General features: G+C 53.6%; 3 protein-coding genes and 2 non-coding genes across 5 annotated transcripts; 1 reads left to right on the top strand and 4 right to left on the bottom strand.

Annotated features, from left to right (window-relative positions):
• Positions 1 to 616: 616 nt before the first annotated feature.
• Positions 617 to 688, bottom strand: ColSpa_tRNA_049. The gene has a single exon. It is a non-coding gene; the product is annotated as a tRNA-Met (tRNA).
• Positions 689 to 3,374: 2,686 nt separating this feature from the next.
• Positions 3,375 to 4,748, bottom strand: ColSpa_01730 (acetate permease A; the record flags this gene model as incomplete). Its single annotated transcript, XM_049267942.1, has 3 exons — positions 3,375 to 3,468; positions 3,606 to 4,010; positions 4,345 to 4,748. The coding sequence occupies 3 exons, from the start codon at positions 4,746 to 4,748 to the stop codon at positions 3,375 to 3,377; spliced, it is 903 nt and encodes a 300-aa protein (XP_049123899.1).
• A 5,834-nt stretch (positions 4,749 to 10,582) lies between these two features.
• On the bottom strand, positions 10,583 to 10,685 carry ColSpa_tRNA_048. The gene is made up of 2 exons: positions 10,649 to 10,685; positions 10,583 to 10,626 (listed from the first exon to the last, which is right to left on the bottom strand). It is a non-coding gene; the product is annotated as a tRNA-Ser (tRNA).
• Positions 10,686 to 11,850: 1,165 nt separating this feature from the next.
• Positions 11,851 to 13,407, top strand: ColSpa_01729 (fumarate reductase 1; the record flags this gene model as incomplete). Its single annotated transcript, XM_049267941.1, has 1 exon — positions 11,851 to 13,407. The coding sequence occupies one exon, from the start codon at positions 11,851 to 11,853 to the stop codon at positions 13,405 to 13,407; it is 1,557 nt and encodes a 518-aa protein (XP_049123898.1).
• Positions 13,408 to 13,705: 298 nt separating this feature from the next.
• Positions 13,706 to 15,062, bottom strand: ColSpa_01728 (cuticle-degrading protease; the record flags this gene model as incomplete). The annotated part of the gene is made up of 3 exons (XM_049267940.1): positions 13,706 to 13,972; positions 14,037 to 14,552; positions 14,601 to 15,062. The coding sequence occupies 3 exons, from the start codon at positions 15,060 to 15,062 to the stop codon at positions 13,706 to 13,708; spliced, it is 1,245 nt and encodes a 414-aa protein (XP_049123897.1).
• Positions 15,063 to 18,617: the final 3,555 nt, after the last annotated feature.

The raw sequence follows: 18,617 nt of genomic DNA, 5'->3' as shown, positions 1-18,617 counted from the left end.
TGGGGGGAGCCGAGAGCAGGCCGGTACGAGTTTTGGGCACTTCATATGTAAGATAAAAGACGGTTGTTAATCTAAATCTCGAAAGTGACGATGCCCTCGGGCCAGAAATAGCAATCGTTTCCGCGAAAGTCGATAAGCCAAAGATGCTGTTGTCGGGTTTTGTGAGCGACGATGTCAACTTGGCTTTAAGCATCAACATGCTTAATCTGGCCTGCTACTATGACCCATGTCGAGTATGATACAAGAGTCAGTCACCTGCAGCGCCAGGTCGCTTAAATCCGGCAAACGAGATGTCGAGGCAACAGCCATGCTTGGGAGGTTGATTCCAGAGAAGGTTAAGAAGACTGCCTTCCAAGTTTCTTCAACACATGAACACCAATGTATGTACTTTCCGCACCCACCTTGCTAGGGATTGTGCCGAATTCCTTTTTGAGCAGCGATGCGCTGTTCCCTGTATGCACTGGCTTCCTCGTTTCACCGCATGTTGGGTTTTATTGACATCCATGTTCGGCCATGACAAGTCTGTCCAGAACACAGCAAGATGATGAACTGGCAGAAATCAGCAAAAATATCCATTTCACTTTTGTGGAAATACGATCTTACAAAATAAATGTGATAGCACAACCTGGTTTCGATCCAGGGACCTCTGGGTTATGAGCCCAGCGCTCTACCCCTGAGCTATTGTGCTGATGCCGAATGTGGAGATAAATTGAATCCACATCAACCCCGGACGATTTGATGGTCAAGACTCTCTAACGACCAAGATTGAGCATCTTGATTTATCGTGTTGATTCCTGATCGTGCCGCCCACAAGACAGATCTGTCACTGGATACACAAAAGCTTGTCAGGAAGCTCTCATCCGGCACTCAATGAATTGGCAGTAACTTCTAGTGGGATAATGCCGGTCACTTTCTTACCATTGCGAAGAACATCTTGATACAGGCATGAAGCGTGGAAGTTTTGAGACAGTCGAACGACTCCGCGAGGGCTTTCGAAGTGTTGAAAGACTCTGGAGGTCTATATGGAAGGTCCAACTTGCTAAGGAAACCGACATGAAGTCAAGAATGACAAACTGTGCCCAGCAGCCAACGTGCAGCACTTATCTCGACTCTTTTCCCAACAACTCACATTTTGCCACTGCAACACATTCACCGCCCTCTTCCCATCCTTACTGCCTTCTTTCAGGTTGCGAAACGGCGCATGAATATAGCCACTGATAATATTCTCCTGCTCTCTCATCGTTCTCTCGGAAATTCCGTACGCAAACAAACTGCGAATGTATCCGTGATACTCCCGATCTGCGTTCATAATAGCCGGCCCACTGTTGAGTACGGCAAGTTACTTCTTGCCCTTGGAGGACTCGGGTTGACTAAGCGGCTTGTGGCCGTAGAACACCTGTCGTTGCGGCGCCACATGTACGACAACGCGCCAGGAGACGTCCGCACGACTGGCCGTAGCGGTTATGTAGCTGTAGGAGGTCATACAGAGTGCCGCCAAGGAAAGAGGAGAGCCTCCACCACGGCGAGCTGGCAGCGAGATGGGGACCGGGATAGTGGGAGAGCGGGTGAAGTAGATATTGTAGATAGCGAGGGAGACGTAGTATCCCAAGGTCTTTGCAAGAGGCCAGGAGTAGTATTTGAAGAGTATGCGTTAAGAACAACTTATAAACACAAGGGTCAAGGAGGCCAGTAACAAACTATTGTTGGGCGTCATGTGCAATAGACTAGAAGGGATGCTTCGGTCGAGCGCCATTACGCCGGCTTCAGTAGAAGAAGAAACAATATTGAAGAGGTGAACAACACCTTGTATCATGATAACAGTGCATACCACGATATATATGGCCATGGACCGACCTCATTTCAGAAGCATAATTGGTACAGTCATCGGCGACGATGAAGAAGCCGTCAACTGTTGCACGGTAGACGCAATATCTTAGTAAGGCGTCACTTATGCCCAGTTATGCAATTTTATGTTCTGCAGTGCATCTTCACAAAAGCTGATTGTCCAATCAAGGCGCCGGGCGGTGTCATTTCCGGAGCACGAGTTGCACAAGCTTCGTTTGCACTAACGAAACGTGGCATTATTTGACCCAAGTTAGTGGAGACAACTGCTGGGTAGACTCCAGAATGAGGCGGTCTGCCAGTCCAAGAGAAACTGATCCTTAGTATTATTGGGTGATGAAGCTTGTTGGTAACGTAGGCTTGAAGACATGAGCTCTTGTCAACTTCTATTGACGTTTTCTACTCGAACAAGGTGCGTGCTGAGACTGATTCTAGAGCTGATTGAGAGAGAAAAAAACCACCATGATTTTAGCTCGGCGTACAAAATACACGAAGCTCCAATGCCCGCGGCCTGCCACAGATGTGACCCGGCGTAGTGTTGATTGTCCGAACGGAACTTGCAAAGCAGGCAATGTTACTCTTTGAAGCATCATAAATGAGCTACCAAGCACCATAGCATTGTAATGCATCGGTGCATCGGGACGAGGGGGGTCATCCAACTCGCCTTGGGTGCTCACGAGCATGGCCAACGGCAATTATCTCTTCTTTCAACTCGCTGCGATACCAACACATCATTATATCCGTCTCGCAGCCACGATGTCGTCAACAAGAGGCAAACACCGACACCAAAGCTGCGCACCTCCGTAGTAATGTCATCAGCCCAGCCGCGGCGCCAACGCTTCAACCCTCTGATCTTCACCACACCACTTGTTCACTCTCCTCACTCTTTTCCACTTCTGGGCGACTCCAAAAGATTGGGGGGAAATGAGGTATGCCAAGCCCTCAAGCGCCGCCCCCAAATTTTCAATGCCCGCTTCCGCTTCCTACAGAGAGGCAGCACATCTCCCGTAATTGCGCGAGACCAACCATGCGACAACTGAGCCGCCCTACCAGGCAGAAAAAAGATTGAAATCAGAGTTCATTGCCAAGACGTCTTCTCCAAATCGCCGCATCAACCAGGGTTTTCGACGTCACTTCATCGGTCGCGCAAACTGGCACCTAGATGGACAACGTTTCGTAGTGATTGGCAAGTCTAGTCTCAACGCAATGCGAAACGATTGAATAAGATGGGGAAATTCGAACTGGGAAAATCATTCATTATGTTAAAAGCCCTTTGGGGAAAAGGGCATTGTCAAGTCCATATCTGTTCCGAAGCCACGTTTCCCCCCATTTTCGCAGATCCTCTGGAAGTATTAACAAGATAAACGAAGCCGTTGGGATTCTCATCCACATTTCGCTTCTTAGTAACGGGTCGTCGCTAGCATGACACCCTCGCAATTGGGTATCCTCTCAATGCATCGCGGTCGCACAAACCGCGTGCTCCATCGCGCTTTGGGCGCATCATCATAAGAAAAAACTCTTCCAAAAATCGCTTAAGCGACGGAGCGGTTGCTCTTGGCCTTGCGAAGCTCCTTGCCCTGGTCGGACCACGGAAGGTGGAAAACGGGGACCTGGAAGAAGGAATTGCTGCAAACACTCAACATTAGCAAACGGAATCCACATCGCGCGCGACGCATCGTCGGTAGCGCGTCGAGGAGGGGCGGTCATGATGAACTAGCCTGAGCATAGAACAACCGCCCCGTCCGGGAAGAAAAACCACTCACCTGTCATCTTGGAGACCCGCCAAAGCGCAGTACCATGCTAGGAATGCGGCGAGCATGCCAAACGTTCCGCCGCAGATCTGGAGGTTGCGCGAGGCCGTCAAGGCGCCGTTGTTGGCGGCATAGTTCTCGCAGGCGAGGAAGAGGAAGGCGAGGTCGAGGGTGAAGAAGAGGGAGAAGAAAACAACCGTCGAGCGGAGGGTGCAGAGGAGCAACAGCGACGTGAAGATGAACCAGCCAGTGAGGAAGAAGCCGACAGCCGAGTAGTGGTCCGAGTAGTTGGCCGCGTACGGGCCGTCCGTAGCGATGATGCCCCAGGCGGGAGTCAAGAGGATGCCGTAGGCGATCCAGAAACCGCCGTAGGACGACAGAGCAGTGGCACCAAAGGTGTTGCCAACAGCCATCTCCCTGTAATGGACATTGTCAGCATTGGCGCGTTTGAGAGTCTAAGTGACGGCTAAATGATGCTCGTATTGCCAGAGCTTCTCCACAGGAGTTCCCTGACGCAGGACGAGGAACCGCTCGCGTCTGACCAACCCCTCCCATCCATGCTTTTGTTTAGCTCAAGGTCCACTCCGGCGCAAAAGGAGCACGTCCATGCTCCACATAAGCAAACCGGAGCTTCCACTTGCGGGGGTATCGTGGAGACAGTCGAGATGAGATGTTGGGGAACTTCGGGGACCCTGGCACCAGGTAAAGAAGAAAGAGGAAAATTCAAATGTGGCAAAAACGTGGGACCTACCACATGCCCGCGAGGAGCTGAACGAGACCGCCGTAGCCAAAGGCGAGGGGAACGGCGATGTTGGGGGCCTTGACGCCGCGGGCCTGCAGGTTAACGCAGGAAAGGACGAAAGTCGTGAGGGCGAAGGCCGAGAGGCCGAGCGGCGCCGGGTTGGCGAACTTCCTGTGCTCGTATGGCTTCCACAGACCGGGCTGGAGGGAACCACCGAATGCCTGCGCTTGCCCTTCAGTCATGTTCCGGTAGTCGGCAACGCGGGTGAAAGGCCCGTTGTGTCGTGCGTGTGCGTCTTGGGGTACTTGAGCACCATTGGCGCCATTGTAGTGGTCGGCACCAGACGTGTGCACATCCTTCTCCAAGTCCGTTGGAGGGACGACGGCGTGGTTGTGAGTCCCGTGCGTGGCCATCGTGTGTGATCTTGTGGGTGTAAGAGACGAGGTGAGAATGGACAGAACCAAGTAATGGGCAAGCGAGGATGGGGTATCTTTGCGGGAAGAGTAGTCAGGCTTCACGGAAGAAAACACATAGGTTGGCGGAGGAAGGTTTTCTTAAGCTTTGGGGAAGAGGGTGGGGAGGAGTCTTTAAGTAATGGGGAGAGAGGAAAAGGTTGAGAGGACACTCGAAACAGGACAAATGGATGTCGGGGTCGAGGGTCAGCGCAAACCGGGGATGGTTGACGGGTAGTAGCTTCGCCAACGTGTGCGAGCGTCTGGGGTATGTACAGATACGTGGGCCGCCCGGCGCGGAGAACTGGAGATGGTGGAGGACGAGCAAGACCGAGAGGAGGAGAGAGCAAGGAGGAGGCGTCATCTGCAGGACGAAGAGGGAGTGAGTCAAGTAAGATCGCGTAGTCTAGGGGCTAAGGGTGTAAGGAAGGACTGGACGAGTCTGGTCCCAAGGGCCGATCCCCAAAGGCCCAGAGAAGACTGAGCCGGGGGTTCCAAAGGGGGGGATGGCTTGGACGGAAGCTCCATAATGGATTCATTATCTCGAATGCAATGTCGGATGGTGTTGGTGGAATGGATGGGTGGTGCATGGTGGAGTGACAGTGACCACCAACACTGCGTCTGAGCCCACTTTCGAGAGGGAGACCTGTTGGAAACAGTATGGTAAAATGCCTGTATTGGTGCGAACTTTTAATGCAGCAGCGGTTCCCCATCTGCCTTTTGGCCAGAAATGACGAGAAAATAGGACGAACATAGCTCAATAGGTTTGCTGGTCGAGTCACTTCTGTGATTTCGAGGTGACAGCACCAATAACCCAGAGATCCAGTCCCCCCTTCTTTTTCCAGACGAAACGGAGACCAAAACCCCTAGCAGGAAGTGATGTGCAGCCCATGTGAGGAGAAAAGAGGTGTCATCCCAATGAGCAATTCGGCAAGTGGTTGCTGGCAGGCATCCCGGCCATCCGGCCTCTGATGCATATCGCGAGGTTGTGAGGACATTACGATGCATTACACTAAAACTGTGCACCTTGAGTGTAGTCGACGGGGGGTCCGTCGAGCGCTATTGTCAACCCCCGAGACATCCAGCAACTCAATTGGGATCTGTCATCGTGGCCCGACATCGCCGTCGAATGCTAGCCGCCAGGGACGAAAGGCTGCCCCAGATCTGGAGCAGTGGAAGCAGGCAAAGCGAAAAAGGAATTGGGGCCAAGAAGAACACCGCCTCGGGCCACCGGGGATCAGTCCATGAGCTGATGTCATTCCCACCTTTTCCGTCACCGGCAGAGCTTCTCCAATTTTTTTTTAGGTGGCCGCGTTCTCTCGCCGTCCTTGACTAGGCAGATAACGGGGGGCTCTGGCCGCAAATTGTTATTGCATAAACGGCCTGGGCATGCGGCGGTTGGTCGACTGCGAAGGTTTGGCTCGTCAAATAGCCCCAATGCTTTTTATCAAGGCACCGCGGAATTGGGTTTTCATGGACAGTCAGCAGCTAGTCTGCTTGCAGCTCGTCGCTTTTTGGTTCCAAAACCAAACTTCCTCCTCTCCATGGGACCAGGATCCCTCAAAGCATGGGTAGGTAATGTGATGCGTGGGACTGTTGCACGGGTTGAAGGAACAGCTGCATGGAGGGGAGGGCGTGGTGATAGAAAGCGTCCCGATGCGACAGCACTTAGTACACTGTTGCCGCAGCGGAATTGGAATGCGTCTGCCGTCCGAACGTTTTCAGTTTGGCGGCGTCTTGTTCAGATTCGTCTGCCCTGGCGCCCGGCCTTCCATCCATTCCGCTCATATTTGTTCCCTGCGGGGTGTCAAGCTCTCATTGGGTGGCTCTTGATCACCAAAGTCGCGGTCGATGCTAGCTAGGGTCAAAATTGCCGTGTGTCATTGAAACGAGATTAGAGGAAAACCAAAAGGTCCCGCGGAGCGAGGGGGTGCTTTAGCGGCGTAGAGCAAAAAGGGCGGCCAGTGTCGAATATCGTAGGGTCACAGGGGACAGCCAAGACGCGGTGACGGGCTTTTCCCCGTCTTGGCTGCGGATCGTGGCCGGGCCTGCTGCTGCCGGCACTCGGCGTCATGGCATCTGGTTAGTATTTGGAGATGCGGCTGCTTTTTGGTCTTTCGAGGTCATCCAAGGGATGGATGTTGGCTATCAACTGCGAGTGTCCTCGGAAGGGACCGTGACGAACTGGTCGACAGCATGAGCCATCGGGTGGGATTGTAAATTTCCACTCCTCCAGTTCATAGTTTATACGGTGGGAACGCAGCACCACTGTTTCGGTCCTGCATTGTATCGCGTGTTCCGACGCACCCGGCTCCTCGGGCGAGATCTCGTCTGGCCTATTGCTGGCCTTTGTCATGATACATCTGTTGTCCTACCTAGGTATCCTGCCGGTGCCTGTCCCTTTCATCCGTGTGTCCGAACTGGGGTTGCGGGGAAGACGGGGTTCACAAGCAATATCCCAGGGTGTTCTAGACAAAGTGAATCCTGTCGTATCCGCTGGTCGACGATGGTTACTAAGGGGCCGCCCGTTCTCCTTCGCGCGCCCAAACTCCTCATCTACAAGCAGGCGCTTTGAAGGCTAGGTATTCGAGCTCTCGTTGGCGTCGCGTCGTCTACATTCCCTTTGCGAAAGCCTCCATCATGTGAGCCAAGTGCACACCAGGCGTCATGATGACCACGCCAATGAGGCTTAGTCGTGTTGATCAACCCCAATGTCGACTTCCGTCGAGACGTGCGAGGAAACGGCCACATGGCACTGGCTTGCGGGGAAAGCTTAGGGCGATTCCCGCACACCCTCCTCAGCCTCCGTCGCCCACTCAAGATGGAGAGATCCGATTTCATTGCTTCGACGTATGCATATACCGAGGTCCAATGCCCACCTTCAGGGCACAATGGTCCGATGATGGCACAAGGCCGGATGAACCTCGAGATGATGGGTTCGAAATTCGCTCCAGACCTAGGGGCATTTCATGCCACAGCTTCAGTTCGTTGTGGGCTGGCAATTGCCCTTTCCCCAGATCTCGTGGATACCGAGGCTATTTCCCCGGACCACCCTAGTGTGATGGTTCGTCCTGCGCTTGTCTCGGTCGGGTTTGGAAGCAGGCCACGATTTCTATAACTTCTTGTCTCCACGCACTCGGCGGCACTCCTTTGGTCCGGAGTGATATCCCTGCTGCTTTGGCCAGGACTGCTTTACAGCAATTCGAAAGCGATCCCTATCCTGCTGATGTGATGAAACGAAGCAGGGCGGCAGGCCACTACAAGGCGCTGTCCGCGGATATGTCTATGCCATTGCTTCGAATCCGCGCTGACCTTACAGTTGTCGAGAAACCTCCTGTTCTGACGAATGCCGCGCCCAGAGAAGCCTTGTCACGCAACCCCTGAGGGGGATGCTCCTCCACTTTGGGCGGCGTTGACATCACGCCAGTGCGCCCATCACTGCCCCTCTTTGTCGCCTTCGTGTATTGTCAGGCCACTAGCGAACAGTCACCTGGACAGAGGTCCATTGGCTCGCAGGTCCCGGCTACTGCCCGTACAGTCCCCAGTTGGCAAAGGCGAACCGATGGCCGGTTTAGCCTTTAGCGTCGCGATTCCGTTTGTCATGGAGCTTCAACGCAGGTGTCGCGGAAGCTATGCTAGCGAACGACGGACTAAGCAGTCGAGGAGATCCGAAGCCGTCGGCGGGAAGGAAGCTGACAGGGCAACCGGAGACGGGCGCCACAGTAATGACGGTCGAAAGCGCGAAATCGCGGGTGGCGCTCCGTGTATTCCAAATGACGAGTTGCGATGAACACGACAGCGCGGAATGGACGTAAATTAGCTTAGCAAGAAATGGCCACTGTAACATGCCCTTCTTTCATCTCTCACCATGTGTATGGCGAACCCGCAACTAGAGATGCTCAGACGACGCAGTCGCTCTAGGTGCAGTCCTATGCCTTTCACCCGTTAGGTCTCCCAGGCTGGACGGACGGCTCTTGGGATGCGCGACTGAGGGATACACCAAAGAGGCGATCGAAGTGCGGAATCCCACGCCTTCGTCCGGCCCTCACTCTCTGGCTACCTTAGCCACGGATGCCAAAGGGTTTCGCGTCATAGAACGGTCGCCGCGGATCGATCTGCGATGCCTAGCCCGTCGACCCGGAATGCCAATGATTGAGGCTCGAACAAAAGCCGAAGTCGTCAGAAGCAGCACGACAGACGCATCCAGCTCTCCGAGCCGCCAAGAAGCCAGCAATGGCCGTTAGGTCCGCGTTTCGCAACACCCTCTCCGTTTCGCATGGCCAAGGCCGCGCTCGCAGCGGAGCCGCCCATGTTTTGGCGCTCGAAATACCGCAAACCCCCCCCTCTCTCCCCCTCTCTCCCCCTCCCCCTGAGTAAGTGGGAGAAACATGCGTTGGGGATGCAATGCCAAGCACCACAGGGCTCTCTGGCAGCACGTTGCGTTGTGCAGCCAGCCTGCGGCGTGGCGTTTTAGGGCCGCACCCGTCGCGCTATAGGACCCTGCACCACGACGACCAACCACCACCACCAGAGGAGAGCTAAGCAACTTCCATTTCTCCGGACAGCCTCCTCCTCGGGGGTTAGAGTCGTCCCACTTCCAGGTTGGCCATGTTAGCTCGTTGAGGGGTGAATTCTCAACCTTTCGTTGCTGTTGAGGGCCGTGGCCGGCTCGTTTCTCTTGGGTGCGGTTCGCTTTGCTGACGCGACCTGCGGCAGCCTTGGACGAAGAGAGCCAAGCAAGACGGGATGACAGGTTAGTGTTCTGTCATCTACTATGTCGATTGCTGACTGACTAGGCGCTGCACGGATGAGCATGCTTCACTAACCGCCGTCTGCAAAGAGACTCATGGATGCATGTCCAGATGAGATGGCTATCTGTACACAGATTGTGGCACAGGCTCAGGGCCTCAAGCTGTTGTCGATGCCACCGTTTGTTACCGTGGGAGCGCCGTTTGGCAGAGCGCGACCTTCCAGCGCTCTGCTGCCTAGCCGCCTTCCAAAGACAGACAAGCTTTGGGGATCCTGGGATCTTCGAACAGTTGTATTTACCCGTTATTGCCTGCAGAACTAGGCGCAGATACCGATGCCAAGAAGGGAGGCGCAAACGATGCACTACCGGATAACTCGGCAGCATCCAGAGTTTGAGCTGCCCATGCAGAGATAAACACGGCATATCGACGGCCAGTGGTGGTTGTCTGGCAACTCGAATGAAGGGAATACCGCCTGGGGGGTGTCAGGACGATTGGTTCCGGATGAGACAGCACTCTCTCCCCCGGACATCCCTGGGTGAATCGTCTCTCACAGGAGCCATTCAAATGAGCTCTGGTCGATTAATCCTGGTTGGGTCCGGGTCACATTTGTGCGTGGGGAGTAATTACTCGATGGAAATGATGGTGACTCCCGCTGGCCCTGCATCGTTGGACGCTGGCGGATCATCGTCCCCCGTGGGTGCATGGCATGGTTCAGCTTCCTGTTTTCTTCTTCAGCCTACACACAACATATGCCTACTCCGCCGAACCGCTCCCCAGGCACAACCTGGCATAACAATTGATGTCTGTTGATGCGGAGCAGGCGGATGGGATCCGTTCGCGTTAAATTCGCCCGAGCTTGGCCCACCCGCGAGCACCCTTTCAACCAAGCATCCCTTGTTCCGACTGCGACGGGTTGAGTGAGGTCGCCCATTTCTCGTAAATGGGCTCGAGTTGGAACATCCGCATGCCGAAGAAAAACAAAAAAATCCAACAATCTCACGATAAATCATGCAAGGGTACGATGGCTCAAAGCAGCAAAACGAACGTCAAGGACAGGATTCGAACCTGCGCGACCGAAGCCACTGCCTAAACTGGTATCAGAAGATCCGATAGCAGGGCAGCCCATTAACCACTCTGGCACCTTGACTGGTTCTGCGATGATTAGCACAGCAAACTAACAGCTCTTGAATCTAGCCGCAAGGCCTGCAGCATATGGCACTGCACCTCCACTTGCTTCCTCTGGAACAGTCCTCAAAATCAAGTTGCTAATTATCACATCGTTTCTCACGACTGCGAGTTGAATTGCAGTATTCCTTGCTGCCAACGTCTAGTCGCACGCGATGAAGAACACGCAGCTTGCATCCCCTGGCCATCTACGGAAGAACGTTGAGGTGTACGTTGCTTGCCGTTAGAATTGCTCTATCGGACCTGTAGCCCATGGAATCCATCATCTTTTAAATCAAGATGATGTTGTGTTGCGTTGCCCGTTTCGCAGAGGGGAGGCTCTAGGGTGCCACGGAGGGTTCACACGGTATAAGTTCATGGCCGACTTGGGTGGTTGATAACGTACCGGCCTCAAACAATGAGTGAACGATTAGGTCCTATCCATGGTTACGGGAATGAAATGTGAAGGTATAGACGCTTGGTGGCGCACCGAGATAAAAGGCCTTGACGCAGGATGGCATGAGAAAGCTGAGGGTTGTACAGCTTGGCTGCTAGAAAGATGGCTAACTACTAGGGTGCCTTGGAGATTAGAGACGACAAACGCTGTGCATCAACCTTTGAGGATCATTGATCTCTTGGAAAATGATGATGGAAAGCATATTCAGTTGTGCTCCGGGTAGCATTTGTGTTGATGTCTGGCTGAAGGTCTGAAGCAAGTGGTGATAGGAAGTCGAAGGGGTAATGTTGAACAAGGTTATACATCACCTGGAGTTCGCTCTGTTGGGAGACGTTGGCCCAGTGGCTTAATGTCAGCTCAAAACGATACCACTCACATTATGGCTATGACCAAGTCTGTCCAGAAAGCCATCAACTAGGAAGCAGTATTGTGCATTCACGCTTCGCTTGTAGCTAAACTACTCTGTGCGGTCTGCCTCAAAAGCGGCACACGCGCTAACCCAATCCCACCCACAGAGTTATATGCTGATGGGACCACAGCCACTTCTATCTTCCGATTACATCGTACGACTCAGAATCGCCTGACGCGCCAACTACCCACAATCCCCGAGCATTGTGGCCGACTTACACAACTATATAGGCCTCACGCCACTTAGGAGGCGGCTTCAACCCGTCCTCCACTCGAAGCTGCAATGTTCATCCGCCCAATCCGCCGGTTCATCGTCACCCTCGTCTTCGGTATCATCGCGGCCATCTTGGGTATGCTCTACCGTCGTTCCATCGTCAACAAATTTGGTATCATTTCCCAAGCTGCTCGATCTTCCTCTGCATCCATGGCGCAGGCACCGCCCAGACCCGTCATTGTTGTCGGCTCCGGCCTGGCCGGCTTGTCTGCAGCACAAGAGGCCCTCAACGCAGGCGCTTCGGTCCACATGCTCGATCGTGCGCCGAAGCCCGGCGGAAACAGTATCAAGGCTTCATCCGGCATCAACGGTGCGGGTACACGATTTCAAAGGGCCGCCGGTGTGGATAGAGACGACTTGTTCTACAACGACACAGTACGCTCCGGCGGCAAGCGTTTCACTGATGTCCAGGCCGTGGTGAATCGCCCCAAGCTTGTCAAACTCCTAACACAAGGCTCTGCAGATGCTGTTACCTGGCTTGTGGATGAAATTGGCGTCGATTTGAGCGTCGTCGCCCCCTTGGGCGGGCACTCAATTGCTCGAACCCATCGAGGGGCTGGGAACACCCCGCCAGGGGCAGCGATCGTCACCGCCTTACTGAAGAAGCTTGGAGAGAACCCCGACTTCCGACTCAGTAATTCTGCCGAGGTGACCTCCCTAAATGTTGCTGACGGGGTTATTAAGGGTGTGCTCTACAACCAAGAGGGCCAACAGCACGAACTTGAGGGCGCTGTTGTCTTCGCTGTGGGTGGATTCGCTGGTGACGCGAATGGTCTTTTAGCCAAGTATCGCCCCGACCTAGCGGGTTTGCCTTCAACGAACGAGGCTCGACCTGCTTCTCATGGCATTCTAGAGGCCGTCGGAGCCGAGTTTGTCGACATGGACAGCGTACAGGTGCACCCCACCGGCTTCGTCGACCCCAAAGACCCTGAGGCGCGGTACAAGTTCCTTGCGGCAGAGGTCTTACGCGGAGAGGGTGGCATCCTGCTCTCAGATAACGGAGAGAGATTTGTTAATGAGATGGAAACAAGGGAGCATGTCAGCAGGGCCATCATGCAGTTGCCACCGAAGGAAGTCGGCGATGTTAGGCAGTGGGACGTCATCATGCTCCTGGATCCCGGTGCATGTGATGCCGCTGCAGGTCATCTAGGTTTCTACCTGTGGAAAGGGTTGATGGAGAAGAAGAAGGTGAAGGAACTGAACCCAGCCACCATCAAAATAGTGGATGAGTATGCTGCGGCAGTTGCCTCGGGTGCTGACCCGGAATTCGGAAGACGGACGTTTGGGCGCTGGAGACTGCCGCCCGGAGATGCAAACCGCGAGGAGGAAGTTTGCATCGGCCGCGTCACCCCCATTACTCACTTTACGATGGGCGGCGCAGCGTTCAATGAGAAGACACAGGTTCTCAGGAAAGACAAAACCGCCATCGATGGTCTGTGGGCAGCGGGGGAAATTACTGGCGGCATCCACGGAGACAACCGATTAGGAGGCTCATCGCTGTTGGAGTGCGTGGTCTATGGAAGGATAGCCGGGCAGCAAGCGGCAAAAGCGGTGGCAGCACCATGATTTATACCGCCATGTATTGTATACTCGCATGTTAGATAATACTTCTCTTGCAAAGGTAAAATTTCACAATCAAAAGATGGCCGACAGCACTAGATACCACCTAAGGGACTGAGATCGCCGAAAGAATCATCTGTACATATCCAAAATGAAGTCTAATATCTACACGATAGAAATTCATAGACTGGCCTCTTCCCGAGAAACCCAGTCGTGTCATCATTCCCGTCCAATTGTATTATTCAGTCTACCCAAGATCTGAAATGGGACCTTTTACGTCCTAACGCTGACCACCATTGTCGATTCAGGTACGAATGGAGAACTCCTTGTTCAGCTGCCTGCCGACAACAGAACCATCCGCGGCCTTGGCGGTGCCATTCCCAGCGAAGCCGTTGTTGGCGAGCTTGTTGACGGTGCTGCGGGGGACCTGGCCGACAACGCCATCAAGGGCCGTCTCAGCGATGTAGCTGCACAGCTCAACGGGGTCCGAGGGTGCGGAGCCAAGACCGAGAAGGTAGGCGGCAAGGCCGGCGATGTGGGGGCTGGCCATGGAAGTGCCAGAGATGGTGTTCTGAATTGCCTTCATGTCAGCGTTCTCCTTCATCACGATAGACAACCGCATCAGAGAGCCTTACAGTGCTGCCACCAGGCCAGGTGCTCTTGATCTGAGAACCCGGGGCAAGGATATCAACGGCGGCCCCAAAGTTGGAGTATTCCGCCAACGAGTCATCGCTCTCTGTCGCACCAACGGTACACACGCTCTTCTCGCTCGCGGGCGACGACGTCGATGCGTCGGCAGCCTCATTGCCCGCCGCGACGGCCAAGAAGTGACCTGCCTTGACAATGGCCGCGGCCGCCTGGTTCACAGCCGTCGAGGTCTGCCCGCCGAGTGACATGTTGACGACGACGCCCTTGGCGCACCCCTCCTGGCCCGCGGCGTCGGACGTAACAAAGTCCATGCCGGCGATGACAGCCGAGTTGGTGCCCTCGCCGTTGGAGTCGAGGACCTTGACGGCGAAGAGCTTGGTCTTCTTGGCTACGCCATAGGTCGCGGAGCCGATAGTGCCGGCGACGTGGGTGCCGTGGCCCTGACCGTCTGTGTCGGAGTTGTCGGCGTAGTTGGCGAGGAAGGTGGCACGGCCTTCAAAGTCCTGTTGGAGTCAGAGAAATGTTTATTGAACAGGGGGGCGCAGACTTACAGGGTGCTCGACATCGATGCCGGTGTCGATGATGTACGCACAAGTGCCCTCTCCCGCGCTCTCATCATAGCTGTACGTGGTAGACCCAGGCTTCGGGCTCGACAACCTTGCAAGGCCCCAAGGAGCATTTCTCTGCGTAGCCTTGATTGTGACGATGGCATCCTGCTCAATGAAGTCGACATCAGGATCATTCTGCAGCTTCTCGATCTCAGTGGCGTTGAGGGTCGATGAGAACCCGCGGAGGGCATTGCCAAAGTTGTAGACGTGGTCAGCATCGGCCGAGAAGGCGCTCATGACGCTCTGCAGAGCACCCGTCTTGGCCTCGTTCTTAAGCCGAACGATGTACTTGTCCGCGACGAGGGTCGCGCCGCGCGGCTTGATGAGGGGGGCGGGCTGGGCGCGTCTGGAGGGGGCGGCGACGGCCGCGAGGGGGAGGAGGGCGAGCAGTGTTGCGGCGTGCATTGTGCTTTCGGTTTCGATTAGGATCGTGTGTCTTGAACGAGTGAATGGGCTTTGTCAATAGCGAGCGGCTTGGTGTCTAAAAGAATGACTGAGGTTATTGCTGTTGAAAGACTGGTTGCGTGTCGACGGTTCTATGATGAACACGGCATCCAAGGTGCAGCAAGCCGGCTGGTCTTATACTCATAACCTCAAATCGCATGATCGAGCTGCAAGCGAAGTATGCCTATGAGTTTTGGAACCATTCTTTTTTCCCCTTTGATCGTATCGGTCACCACCATGGTTGCCGATTTCGGCAGGTGGGCAGATGGGTACGTTGACAGCACATCAACAAGAATCGCGTCTGACGCTCTCGTTGGAGCAACACATCGTGGGTCCCCTGGAGCGGTTTGAATTAAAGGGACCCAAGGCGAGAAGTGCCGGAGGCCAACCAGGAGTCCGGAGTGAGCCTCAAATCGAGACGCATCAGCCCCACCGCTAAGCCAGGGGACGGCAAGGGAAGCATCTCCAAGCCGAATTAAGGCCAATAAAGCAGCCTCGGGTGACGCACTGGTGCGTTGGTCCAGGCTGTGATGTGTTGGGGGGGAAATATTGCATGGGGTGAGCGCCGATCCCGTCCGGGAATATTATCTGCACCTCCCTCACACGGCAGTGGCTTCGCGGATCGGACTAGGAGCTAGGAACCTGGAAGCATCATGGAGAGCGAACCGAACGCAAAAACACCACTTTCGAGGGGCAGCAGACGAAAGGAGGTAATGCTGGCGAATGCGGTCTGCCCCTTGATCTCGCAGCTCAGGACCAATGACAACATCGTCTACGACTGGTGACTGGCATTGATTGGGTCAAGGTATATCTACTCAGAATTAAGCATGAGCTTGCGGGTCTGGGGCGTGGGCGACGAACCAATCCCTTATCAGGGATGGCTTCAAGAGGAGCGGCCATTTCAGGGGTCCTGGGCGAGCTGATTCGCCCCGCGCCAGGCGCCGCCAAGAAATGGCCCGATATGCGATCTTCGCGTCTCACTTCTTTGTGTAGCCAACCAACGTTGCTTTGTCGGCAAGTTGGTACAAGCTCAAACGGTCTGCGTTGGGAGAAAGAAGCATGAGGCTATCGGCCGGTGGGGTAACAACCCAGTTTAAGGACATATGCTTGACCGAGAGCTGGGGTTTGTTGAGACGTGATTGCACAGGTGTCCTCGACATGTTTATTGCGATTAACCATAGTTTAGGTGGAGATTAGGCCGCGTCCCGTATGGAGACTCAAGGAAATCTCCGTGAACCATGGTATTGATAACACGTGCGTTTTAGGTGTGGCCAATTGAGTTGCGATGCTTCCATTTGATTCTCGAAGGCATACTTGGAAGTGAACGGCCAAGAGCACCGATGTTGCAGTTCTCGACTACGTGATCCCAGTACGCGGTGCTTTTGTTAAGACGGGAGCCAAAAGACCAAGGCAGTGGCTGAGCTCGATAAGCGCTGAAAGGAATCATTGGACGTCAAGCAGATGCACACAAGACTATATTGCATCGGGCCTAGGTTTGCGGATCGCGACAATACGGAAAGGTGCTGAGTCGTACGCAAGATGCACTCACCCGCGAAGACTAGGATTGGAAATGCAAAGCATGTAACGTATATGCATAGCGAGTCGCCCATCATAGCGAGCCGCCCACTTTTCCTTAATTCTACACTCTTCACCTTCACAACAACCTTCCTCTACGTACGACCATGAGTTCCTCTTCAAATGAAAGTCGCATTATCCTTGCAATTGAAGCTATTAAAAAGGACCCAAAACTATCCGTTCGAAAAGCAGCTTCTATCTATAAGGTCCCGAGAACTACACTTCGCGACCGACGCGCTGGACTTCTACCACGACGCGAAACTCGTACGAATTCAATGAAGATGACTCAGGTGGAAGAAACTGTGATTCTTGAACGAGTTATTGACCTGATCGATCGAGGATTTCCACCGCGACTTGACGACGTACGAGATATGGCCGATTGTCTCCTTGACGAACGTGACGCGACGCGTGTCGGACCGCGATGGGCAGAGAACTTCGTACGACGCCAACCACAACTAAAGACGCGTTTTCGACGTAGAATCGACTATCAGAGGGCATTGGCTGAAGATCCTGCAATTGTGCAGGCCTGGTTTGCCCTCGTACGAAACACAATCGCGAAGTACGGAATACACGATGACGATGTCTACAATTTTGATGAGACGGGCTTCTTGATGGGAATGCTGTCGCACGCAAAGGTTATTACAACCTCTGACCGCCGTGGAAGGCCTCGTACGAAGCAGCCTGGCAATCGCGAATGGGTTTCTGTCATTCAGGGCGTATGTGCAGATGGCTGGGCGCTGCCTCCATACGTCATTGTTAAGGGCAAATATCACCTACTCTCATGGTATACCAATGGCCAATTCCCACCCGAATGGCGCGTCCACCCTAGCGAAAATGGATGGACTACAAATGAGATTGGCCTAGATTGGCTAAAACATTTTGAAAAGTGCACAAAGTCTCGCACGAAGGGTGTTAAACGGCTCCTAATCCTTGATGGCCACAACAGCCACAAATCCACCAAGTTTGACGATTACTGCAAGGAACACGGCATTATTGCTCTTTGCATGCCTCCGCATTCATCGCACGAGCTTCAGCCTCTTGATGTTGGCTGTTTTAGTCCGCTGAAGGCTTCATATGGCAAGGAAATCGAGAAGATGATGCGGATGCAGATTACGCACATTACTAAGGATGATTTCTTTCCTGCCTTCAAGGCAGCCTTTTTTACTTCAATAAGCAAAGAAAACGTACAAGCTGGTTTTAGACAGGCTGGCCTTGTACCATTCGACCCAGAAGCAGTTCTTTCCCGCCTGGATTTCAAGCCAAAGACGCCAACACCATCCAACTCATGCCCAAGCAGCCAGGGCTCCTGGGACCCAAAGACACCAACCACAGCACATGACGCCGTACGAAGCTCTGCTTCACTTAAGAAAAGAATCACTAGTCATCAAGATAGCTCACCAACTCATTTGTACGAGGTTGTTGATTTGCAAGCTAAAGGTATTAGCAAGTTAGCACACAAACTAGCTCTTGTTGAAGCCGAGTGCCGCGGGCTTCGTACGGCAAATGAGATACTAAGTAAGCGCCGGAGAGCTAAGAAAACCCAACTACGTCTTGGAGGGTCACTTAATACAGCTGAAGCTGAGGCAATACGGGTAGAAAAGGGGGTTGTTGATGCTGGAGGCGAAAACATGCGTCAAGAGGGTGCTCGTACGGAGGGGGGTGAATCGCGCGGGCGGCGATGTGGTAACTGCGGAAAGACTGGACATAATGTACGAACATGTCAGGTAGTTTGGGAGACCTCTGAAGAAGAGGCTGATGAGTAGTTTCAATTGATTTCGTACGATGTGGCTTAATTGACTTACACAAATGGCTGGAGGGTAGTGAAAGGTGGGCGGCTCGCTATGATGGGCGACTCGCTATGCATATACGTTATTAATAACTAAATATAATATTATATAATTATTTTTTTTATATTTATTACTTTAAGAGCAAGTATTTATA

The sequence above is a fragment of the Colletotrichum spaethianum genome (genome assembly GCF_022836535.1).
Source record: "Colletotrichum spaethianum MAFF 239500 DNA, contig03, whole genome shotgun sequence".
In the NCBI taxonomy this organism is placed as follows: Eukaryota; Fungi; Ascomycota; class Sordariomycetes; order Glomerellales; family Glomerellaceae; genus Colletotrichum; species Colletotrichum spaethianum.
This window is presented reverse-complemented; position numbering and strand designations above follow the sequence as displayed.